Source organism: Coregonus clupeaformis, chromosome 19 (assembly GCF_020615455.1).
Source record: "Coregonus clupeaformis isolate EN_2021a chromosome 19, ASM2061545v1, whole genome shotgun sequence".
Taxonomy (NCBI): domain Eukaryota; kingdom Metazoa; phylum Chordata; class Actinopteri; order Salmoniformes; family Salmonidae; genus Coregonus; species Coregonus clupeaformis.
Window position 1 is genome coordinate 28,436,337 of NC_059210.1, and position 11,798 is coordinate 28,448,134.

General features: G+C 43.8%; 1 protein-coding gene across 2 annotated transcripts in view; it reads right to left on the reverse strand.

Moving 5' to 3' along the window:
• The window catches only part of znf423 (zinc finger protein 423), a 138,953-nt gene extending 127,362 nt beyond the window's left edge, over positions 1 to 11,591 (reverse strand). Inside the window, exon 1 of one of the 2 annotated variants that reach the window (XM_041837325.2) lies at positions 10,576 to 11,591. In XM_041837325.2, the coding sequence (XP_041693259.1) occupies positions 10,576 to 10,615 (40 nt within the window). In that variant the 5' untranslated portion in view covers positions 10,616 to 11,591. The remainder of the gene's footprint in view (positions 1 to 10,575) is intronic. The other variant, XM_041837326.2, reaches the window with a different exon arrangement.
• Positions 11,592 to 11,798: the final 207 nt, after the last annotated feature.

Below are 11,798 nucleotides of genomic sequence, written 5' to 3' on the forward strand. Positions count from 1 at the left end.
TGACGCAGATGCTAAGCTACAGGACTGTTTTGCTAGCACAGACTGGAACATGTTCCGGGATTCTTCAGATAGCATTGAGGAGTACACCACATCAGTCACTGGCTTCATCAATAAATGCAACAATGATGTCGTCCCCACAGTGACCGTACGTACATACCCCAACCAGAAGCCATGGATTACAGGAAACATCCACACTGAGCTAAAGGGTAGAGCTTCCGCTTTCAAGGAGCGGGACTCTAACCCGGACGCTTATAAGAAATCCCGCTATGCCCTCCGACGAACCATCAAACAGGCAAAGAGTCAATACAGGACTAAGATTGAATCGTACTACACAGGCTCTGACGCTCGTCGGATGTGGCAGGGCTTAAAAACTATTACAGACTACAAAGGGAAGCACAGCCGCGAGCTTCCCAGTGACACAAGCCTACCAGACGAGCTAAACCACTTCTATGCTCGCTTCGAGGCAAGCAACACTGAAGCATGCATGAGAGCACCAGCTGTTCCAGATGACTATGTGATCACGCTCTCCGTAGCCCATGTGAGTAAAACTTTTAAGCAGGTCAACATTCACAAGGCCGCAGGGCCAGACGGATTACCAGGACGTGTACTCCGAGCATGTGCTGACCAACTGGCAAGTGTCTTCACTGACATTTTCAACATGTCCCTGACTGAGTCTGTAATACCAACATGTTTCAAGCAGACCACCATAGTCTCCGTGCCCAAGGACACTAAGATAACCTGCCTAAATGACTACCGACCCGTAGCACTGACGTCTGTAGCCATGAAGTGCTTTGAAAGGCTGGTCATGGCTCACATCAACACCATTATCCCAGAAACCCTAGACCCACTCCAATTTGCATACCACTCCAACAGATCCACAGATGATGCAATCTCTATTGCACTCCACACTGCCCTTTCCCAACTGGACAAGAGGAACACCTACGTGAGAATGCTATTCATTGACTACAGCTCAGCATTCAACACCATAGTGCCCTCAAAGCTCATCACTAAGCTAAGGATCCTGGGACTAAACACCTCCCTCTGCAACTGGATCCTGGACTTCCTGACGGGCCGCCCCCAGGTGGTAAGGGTAGGTAACAACACATCTGCCACACTGATCCTCAACACGGGGGCCCCTCAGGGGTGCGTGCTCAGTCCCCTCCTGTACTCCCTGTTCACCCATGACTGCATGGCCAGGCACCACTCCAACACCATCATTAAGTTTTCCGACGACACAACAGTGGTAGGCCTGATCACCGACAACGATGAGACAGCCTATAGGGAGGAGGTCAGAGACCTGGCCGTGTGGTGCCAGGATAACAATCTCTCCCTCAACTTGACCAAGACAAAGGAGATGATTGTGGACTACAGGAAAAAAAAGAGGACTGAGCACACCCCCATTCTCATCGACGGGGCTGTAGTGGAACAGGTTGAGAGCTTCAAGTTCCTTGGTGCCCACATCACCAACGAACTATCATGGTCCAAACACACCAAGACAGTCGTGAAGAGGGCACGACAAAGTCTATTCCCCCTCAGGAGACTGAAAAGATTTGGCATGGGTCCTCAGATCCTCAAAAAATTCTACAGCTGCACCATCGAGAGCATTCTGACTGGTTGCATCACCGCCTGGTATGGCAACTGCTTGGCCTCCGACCGCAAGGCACTACAGAGTGTAGTGCGTACGGCCCAGTACATCACTGGGGCCAAGCTTCCTGCCATCCAGGACCTCTATACCAGGCGGTGTCAGAGGAAGGCCCTCAAAATTGTCAGACTCCAGCCACCCTAGTCATAGACTGTTCTCTCTGCTACCGCACGGCAAGCGGTACCGGAGTGCCAAGTCTAGGTCCAAAAGACTTCTCAACAGCTTCTACCCCCAAGCCATAAGACTCCTGAACAGCTAATCATGGCTACCCGGACTATTTGCACTGCCCCCCACCCCATCTTTTACGCTGCTGCTACTCTGTTAATTATTTATGCATAGTCACTTTAACTCTACCCACATGTACATATTACTTCAACTACCTCTACTAGCCGGTGCCCCCGCACATTGACTCTGCACCGGTACCCCCCCCTGTATATATAGCCTCCCTACTGTTATTTTATTTAACTTCTGCTCTTTTTTTCTCAACACTTTTTTGTTGTTGTTTTATTTTACTTTTTTATAAAAAATAAATGCACTGTTGGTTAAGGGCTGTAAGTAAGCATTTCACTGTAATGTCTGCACCTGTTGTATTCGGCGCATGTGGCCAATAAAATTTGATTTGATTTGATTCGTTTCATTTCAACTTCAATATGAAAATCAGCAAATGTGTGAGAAAGGAGGGAGACATTGAGGGGGGGGATATTCACCCTCTCTCTCTCATGGGAACACTATCTGTAAGTAGCTCACCATCCAACAATGTGTGTGTTAAGTGAAAATGCACCATGGACAAGACTGTAATAGCAAATTAAAACATGTCAGATGTGTGCATTTTTTCCCTGAAATCGAGAGCGACTTTAATTGTTTCTTCCCCCCTCCTCACCCTGCTGTTTGCAAGGAGTATTATTCTGGCCTCTGTAGGGGGTGCCAGCCTTTTGACAGAGGAATTGAATTAAAATAAATCAGAAAAACACAAGTGACTTCATAATCAAGGACTATCCATTCTCCGAGGTTGCGAGGCCAGCATAAAGGAAGGCTACAATAAGGACTAATTCTGTCTGAGCTAAATACTAATATGCCAAATACTAATATGTGATGCGAGGTTCTAGGCAAGTGTCTAGCCCTGGGATAAAGAGAGGCTGCTTCACAGCTTAAATCAATTTGGAGATGACATTGCAAGCTGTATCAAGGCTCTATACTGCAAAACACAGAGCAGAGCTTTTTTCTCAAAACACACACTTAGTATTCTATTAAAGCTCAAAAGACTAAGCACAGTTGCATGTCAGGATATTATTTGACAATATATCGTATCGTTTCACTTTAACAATATCGCAATATTATTTTGCGCTAGTTGCACCAAAACACCAGTATTTTTCTTCATAGCTTGTTCTCCATCTTCTTTTTAAAAAGGGAGCCAATTTGTTTTCAGCACTTTTATTTCCATGACTGATCAAAATTAGTTTTCTCTTGTCCCTCTGCAGCAGACATATGGAGAGCAATATGTTTGGAACATCGAATTGCAATAAAATCACAGTATCGAATCATAATAAATATAGAATCGTGTGAATCTCATATCCACACCTAAATATGATAATATCATATTGTGAGGTTTGTGGCAATTCCCAGCCCTACTTTTAACCATTACTTTATTCAGGTTATACAATAGCAAAGTCTGCGGCATGGTGCAGCATTGTCATGCTGGTAGATGCAAACAGGTAGCGTAGGCTTAAAAGCCCAAGCAACAGTACCAAGATAAATATTGGACCACTGAAAAACGTTTCAAAGAATAGGATATGACATGCTTCGGTTTCAAAAATATATTTACCATATTCTCATCCTAATTTTTCAGCATTTATTTATCTGTATTTGTATTATTTTTACTGCACTGGGGTTATAATTATTGCGTGGATAACCTTATTTACTATTATGTATTGATTTCTATTTCAGTCTTTATGCCGTGTGCACTGCACAGAACACCGGAAGAATTCAACTCTGAATTATCACAGTGAATTATTGTGGTCCTCTGTAGCTCAATTGGTAGAGCATGGCGCTTGTAACGCCAGGGTAGTGGGTTCGATCCCCGGGACCACCCATACCTAAAAATGTATGCACACATTAATGTAAGTCGCTTTGGATAAAAGCGTCTGCTAAATGCCATATTATTATTATTGTAATGTTTGTTTGTTTGTGTCAATTAATCCCGTAAGGGATGGGTTGCCAACTGGCGATTTGGCAAGAAAATAAAATGTCATTCATTCATTCATGTAAAATAGTTAGCTAATCATTACTCAAATATAATACTACACGTAATTACCTTTTCACACTAGGAGGAAGCTGGAGTTCTGTGTTTTTTCTTCTTCCTGAATGTACTTGATGTTTAGTGATTCAAATAGATATTTAATAACCCAACACAGCTAATGTATACACACAGCCCAGGGCACTCAATCCATTGGAGTAATTTCTCTCTTTAATTCCACACATTTTTCAGAGGAAAGTTTCCAGGCGCAGTGGAATCAATAGGTTGAGCAGAAGGAAGCTCTTGGAGGATTTTTACTGCTGCATGCGTGGGCACAGTCAGTCTCCCATCTCCCACCCAGGACTGTTCCAGATGCCTCCCCCTGCAGCTCTGAGAGACCCATACTAGCCCTGGTAGGAGCCTAGGACCCAAGCAGGATCCGTTATCAAGGGCCTGGCCAGCAGGAGGCCTAGCACCCCCTGGCCAGAGGTAAAAATCGAATCCAATTTATTTGTCACATGCGTCATAAACAACAGGTGTGGACTAACAGTGGAATACTTACTTACAGGCCCTTCCCAACAATACAGATAGAAAGAAAAGAGAAATAATAGAAAAGTAAAACACGTAATACTCAAGGCAGGCTGCAGGGGTCAGCAGGGGTCAACACAGGACCAACGCTCTTCATTAATGACTTCAGAATCAGGCCCTCTCCTCTCCCCTCCCCTCCCCAACAACCACCCTTTAATCATCAGAGCTGGGACGAGGAGCCTTCCAAGCGGGAGGCTTCCCAATAAATATATGCATCAGCCAGGTGTGGTGAAGGTGCTTAATTGCCCCCTTTGCTTATGTTTAATGTACAGCCTATGGAGACACTGTGGGGTCGAGGAGCAGCTGCCTAGAGAAAGGAGCATGAACACAGCCTCACGGAGATCATGGAGGGCCAAGAAGAGAGAGGAGATGAGAGGAGAGCAGGAGGAAGAGAGGTGAGGAAGACAGGAAGGGTTGAAAGTAGGAGGAAACAGAATAGGAAGAAAAAAGGGGGAAATGAACATGAAGACCTCTGCCTACGCCTGTTGGACCAGACAAACAGCAGTGTTCTGCTAGTGCTGATCTGGCTCTTGTAGCTATCCTCCAGAAGGTTCATGGTTCTGGCCTTCTCACTCTGAAGTCAGAGCAGAGCTGGGTCACAGCCCTCTGCTCACACTGGAGACACTGCACTGACATTTACACACAAAACCCATTAACACATTCACTAACACACACTGACAGGCTCACAAAGAGCTGCGCTTGACATTTCCCATTAACGGAGCCTGCACCTTGCTCAGGCATATAGGCTGGTTAACTCTGGGAGTCTGCCACAGATCAGCCTGGTTCAACATCAAACAACAGGTGGGCCATTCCAAATGCCCTCAGGTTAACATTGCACAAAATATCAAATCATATATCTAATCCCACATTTGGCTTGTAGGGTAGAGAGAGTATTGGCCGTTCTGATGCTATGGTCCTGTACACATCATTTGCACAGGAAGGAGCAGATTTGAACAAAACTTTCTGAAAGCATTGTTCCAACACATTTTAATCTGCCCAGTGCAGCAGCACAATCAGAGTTTGAGAGTGAGGGAACTCGGAGAGGACAGACTCCACAGGGAGGTACTGGTGGGGGAGCTGTGGTTGGCAGGCCGGAGGGGTGGGGGTAGAGAGGGGTTCAGGGGGGGCAGAGGAGAGGGAACCAAGCACACAAACAGAATTAATAGCAAAAGTCACCCCGGCGGCTCTGGCTCTTTAGAAAAGAAGCGCGGAGCGGAGAGGTTCCTGAGCGGGCAGTGGTTACGGCCCAGTAAGTCCAGAGCGCTGATAAACCCTGGTGCTAAGCCGGTACAATGGCACAGCCTACGACTGAGCTCTTCCATTAAGACAGATCCTTCCATACACACTAGCAGGCAGGCTGCTGATAAGGAGTTGTCATTGGCAGACACACTGGCCGCAAGGGAGCTCACCCTGCCTGGGCAGACACACACACGCTCACATCTCCACACCAGCAGGGACCGCTGTAGAGTAAGACTACTCTACATTACAGGAAGGAAGGAAGCAAGGAAGTTCTACAACTGCACCACTGAGATCATCTTGACAGGCTGCATCACCGCTTGGTATGGTAACTGCTTGGCAGCCTACCGCAAGGCGCTACAGAGGGTAGTGCATACGGCCCAGTACATCACTGGGGCCGAGCTCCCTGCCATACAGGACCTCTATACCAGGCGGTGTCAGAGGAAGGCCCTACTAAAAAAGACTCCAGCCACCAAAGTCATAGACTGTTCTCTTTTCTACGGCACGGCAAGCGGTACCAGAGCACCAAGTCTGTAACCAAAACGCACCTGAACAGCCTCTACCCCCAAGACATAAGACTGCTCAACAGTTAATCAAATGGCTACCTGGGCAATTTACATTGACCCTCTTTATTATTTATTTATCTTAATTGATTGCACTGAGCCCCTTGCACTGGCTCTATGCACACTCACTAGACTCTACCCACACACTAATACATACTACACTGACACTCCAACACACACAGACACCCTTTACATACGCTGCTGCTACTCTGTTTATTATACATCCTGATTGCCTAGTCACTTTTACCCCTACCCACATACATACCCACATGTACATACTGTATTACCTCAACTACCTCGTACCCCTGCACATTGACTCAGTACTGGTACTCCTTCTATATAGTCTCGTTACTGTTTTTATTGTGTTCCTATTTCCTTTTTTTTTTAATATCTGTCTTACTTTTTAACTGCATTGTTGGGAAAGGGCTCATAAGTAAGCATTTCACTGTAAAGTCTACACCTGTTGTATTTGGCACATGTGACCAATAACATTTTATTTTGAAGGAAGGAAGAATCAGATCCATCCCAGACAATATCTTTAAAATAACCGACTGATTCTAAAGCAACGTTTATTGTAAGTATCAGACCACTATTAGCAGTTGATTTAATTTCCTATGTCAATGACTCTTGTAACTGGAGAGCACTGTACCTTTAAATAAGCCCCTGTTTCCCCATCTTGAAAAAGTGCAAAATCCATATAATATTGTGCAAACCAATAAGCTCTATATAAAAATAGACTACCGCTGTGGCTGAACAATGACCAATTACTTTTTTGGTCATATCAAAATACAAGACAAAATCGCTCTCCCTGCTGTGTAGTCAATGAACATTTTACAAAGGCTTAGAAAAATCTATTTTGTGGTTCATCTACCATTAATACAGGGCAACAGTCTTCTATACTCACAGATTGAAAAAAAGTATTGGTAAAATACATTTCATGCATTCCTTCCTGCTGCTAGTAAACACAAAGGCACATCAAATTATAATATCACTGTGTATATAATGTGAAAGAGACAAACCAGACTCTCTCGCTTTATTTTTCCCTCTTACGCGCACACACACACGCGTGAATAAAGACAGGGGAGCAGGCTCTCATCACTCAATCGGCCCTGTGGTAACTCACTTCACTGTTTTATAACAGCCTGTTGACCAATGAAACTTTGGCTCTGCTGCCAAAAGCCTAGGTGACAATAAAAATGCCATTTACTGTTAAAAACAGATGGTCTTAGGAAGGCAGACAGAGGGTAGAGGGATGCCAGAGATACGCTTCATGCGCACACTTCCTGAAAAACGAATCTACATCAATCCATAACAATATGCAGCAGTAACACTTTCAATAAGACGCTTGCCTGTATATTAACAACCCTGTAATTACTTGAGTACCAGCATTGTTGTTACAGTGTGCTCAATTGTTTGTAATTGCATAGTAATGAAGTTGAGCTTTTGTGTCATTACAAAATATGTAATAAAGAACAATCCATTTTCATCTTGTATTACAAAAAACGCTCAACTCTATTGCTATGCAATTGAAAGGCATTTACTGAAGTGTTATGTCACAACATGTTAATACAATGTTATTACTTAGGTAATTACAGTGTTACTACAAAGTTGTACGAGCAACTCAATAATCTAATCATAATGTAGATTGAAAGGCAATTTAACTGCACAAATAATACATATAAGTCAACTATATTATGTCAACATAAAACTGGCACAAAATAAATATCTACACTACAGAATCTAGAGAAGAGAGACATTACAATTTCAGCCAGGTGGAGCTAAATAAATAGATTAAGATGTTTGAGTATTTTACTGCAACTTAGAACTATTTTGAATTGATAGGGGAAGCTAGTGTAAACAGAGTAGTACTGGTGGAATTTGTTTGGAAAGATTGGGGAAAGCAGAGGGGAGGTGGAGCGGAAATTATGCAATTAGCCTTAGATCCCACTTTTCTTGCTAGCCCTAGACCAGCCTTGTTCCAACGTCTCCTTCTCCCCATCCCAGGTTAAAGGTCCTATTTGATTTGATTGACTAAACAACACTGTGGAAAAGAAATAAGTGCTCACTCGCTCCCTGGCTGTCATGTGCACTCATTCCCGCTTAATGTCCTGTAAATGAAGAGGATTTATTAATGTGTAATTAAGTAATAATCATCACTACATAATGCATGAAATACTCGTGGGGACAGGGGAGATATGAAACAGAAATGCCCCGGCCACGTACTCTACGCAAAGACACACATTAAAAAGGGATTAATCAGGAGAAATAATATTTTGATAAGAACCGCTCGCTCCCCCCCTCCCCATTAGTAAAACAGCCAATCATAGCTATTAATGCAACCTCAATTAGCCATCTACAACTAGGATAGAAAATCCCCCCACCACAAACTACTGATGATAACAAGGATTGGTGGTTTCCTCAAATCCTTTTTCGTCATAGCCGGCTGACTGTTTGTGTGCAGAAAAACATGAATAAATATGATTCTCAATGTGTTGTTTGTGCTTTGGCAGTGACAGACACTCTTTGGAGTTGAGTGAGCAGGTGAGAGACAAGGGGACACGAAAAACACAAATAATCCCTGGTGCATACCCTGTACCACTGATTCTCACTCATAATTTGAGAATATGCCAGTTAGTGGGAAAGGTGTTGTGGGGAGATAGCAACAGAACACATCTTAGTTACACATAGAGCTGGCCTCTGGCTGCTGTGCATCACTGACTAAGCACAAGCTTTGTTTTTTCAAAGCCACAAGCTGGCACTGCCGAACACACACACTCAGGATACAAAACAGTACAAAGACTAGCCTTCTTTATGCAGGGAAATTGGGATTTGTTTTCACATGACATGTAGTACATGTACAGGTAACTGCCAAAATAAAGGAAACAGCAACACAGTGTCTTAATAGGGTGTTGTGCCACCACGAGCCGCCAGAACAGCTTCAATGCGGCTTGGCATAGGGTCTACAAGTGTCTGGAACTCTATCGAAGAAACGCAACACAATTTTACCACGAGAAATTCCATAATTTGGTGTTTTGTTGATGTGGTGGAAAACACTGTCTCAGGCGCCGCTCCAGAATCTCCCATAAGTATTCAATTGGGTTGAGATCTGGTGAATGACACACACACACGAAACCCACTATGCTCCTTTGAGACCCCTCTTTCAAAGTCACTTAGATCTTTTATTCTAGCCACAGCAGCCGAAATAATGGGCAACTGGGCATTTTTATACATGACCCTAAGCATTAATTGCTTAATTAATTCAGGAACCACACCTGTGTGGAAGCACCTACCATCAATATACTTTGTATCCCTCATTTACTCAAGTGTTTACTTTATTTTGGCAGTTACCTGTATATGTCTTGTAGTTAGTTAATCAATATTAGCAATTGTTGAAATAATCAAGCGATCCCTTTCCCACATTAAGCCTACATGTGATCGTTTTAAAATGTCATGCTTTGAACCAGTGCATCTTTTAGTAGACACCAAAGGTATCCCGAGAGGTCATGACACCAATCTTTGTTGACTCAGAACCAGACCAACCACTGTGGTCATCAACACAGTTTCAACTTGCCATTAGTCTTGGTGAACCATTCACTGCATTTACAGAGAGCACAACTAACAAAGAAATAAATAATTAAAACAATGTAGGCCTTATAATCATTCAACCTAAATAAACCATTGCACATTGTTGCCATCAATTAGAACAAAAAGACTAATTGGGGGAGGGGTAATAATTCGGGACCACATGGCCACCCCATTGCCCATCTGGTTTCCACAGAGGCAAAACGAGCCAAATGCCCCTCGCCCTTCCACTTCACTGTAATGCCTCAGTATCATCTCTCTCTCAGTTCACGGATGCCGTCCTATTGAATTTGACTAGAAAATACAGGTCACCAAGAAAATGGTCTATCAAGTAAAACACAAACCAATATGCCTATGCTTTAATCATGGCGATGGGAAAACATGTGCAAGATGTGGGAATGCAATCATTACGCACTGCAGTCTAGTCAAGTAACGAACGTGTTCACAATTTTGAATCAATTAAGTAATCAACTGACCAGGGAAGATCTGAGTCACTATTGCAACACTACAGAAAGTTGGCTATGTAGGACCGGGTAAATTAGGCCTATCCCCTTAAATTGCTTAGGCTTTTGTTTGACAAAATATATATATATATATAATAAAGACAACACAGTGAGGATATTTAATCCTTGAATTTCACAGTAGCATCCGACAAAAGGTAGCCATTAAATCGTATTGGTCATGCTTCTACTCGAGAGTTTGTCCCTAGTCTCTCCATTAAAACAACTTACCTTTTACGGAGCGCGGTTTGGCCTGTTTTCGTCTAGACATCTCTGGTTTGTGACAGTATTTTCTTCTCGTCTCGATCTGTAATGTTTTGCGAAAACAGTCATATAGATGGATACTTCAGCTGGCGTGTTTTTCACTTCTTTGCCTGTTGCAATGCGGCAACTTCAGTCTCTGATAGTAGCCTATAGTCCAGTTAAAGGGGAGGTGAGTAGCCTATACAATTTGTAGCTGTGGAGAGGCGCTGCGCCCGGATACTCCAGCAATTTAACTTCTTCAACTGGACTCAACCTGTAGAATTAACGGAATAACGTGTCTTTCTTTCGGGGTCCGTGACGACAGTATCTTTTGTTCCTTTACGTTCATAAACACGTTGGCGATAGCGCGACTTAATCGGTAGAGTCCGAGTTTCAAGAGACAGCCAAAGCCAAAATGACAGCCATGCGGTAACACCTGATCGGGCCGTTAGAAAGGTGCCAATACGTCAAAATATGAATACATTGACTATACAATTATAGAATTCCGTTAAATCAAGGGTTACGTTGTTTCTTCTTTGCCTCTTCGTCTTGAGGGTTTGTTGGTGCAGTTCTCGGAATAAATCTATTTTTCACCCAGATCTTGCGAACACCGAACCTCCCTTCGTCCGTTATTTTTCAGAAGGTGGCATGGGCAATGCAACCTTACCCAGCATTTTCACCCCTTGGGGATTTGTGTTTATATCTCCCTTTTTAAAATCCTGAAATCAGTCAAATGTTTGTAGTAGCTAGCCTCTCTCTCCCTTTTTCTTTGTCCTGACTCTGGTCTTCCCTCCGCCTCCCGATCCGACTGCTGGCGGGGCTGCAGAGCAGACACACATAATAAAGCCAGGCTTGGCTGGAAATGTAGCCGTGTCCCAGCAGGAGGATGTGAGAGTAGGGTCCCGGCGGGGGAGCGCTCTGATCCCGCAGGGAGCTATGCACAGCCTGGGTTGAGCAGACAGAGAGAGCCAACAGCACCAAACCATGGTCAGCCATGGAAACTACAGCTCAACTTGGAGCACGGATCCGGGCCAAAACACGGAGCTTCAAAGAACTCTGCACAGCGCATGAAAAATACGGACCGGATTCGGTTTTAGTCCTTTCCATCTTAAATTGTTTACTCGTGCACTACTTTCTCACTAGGGGTGACGATTGCCAATTATGTTAAAATACTTTTTCTAAAAGTAGGTGGTCGTGAAATGCAACCTGTT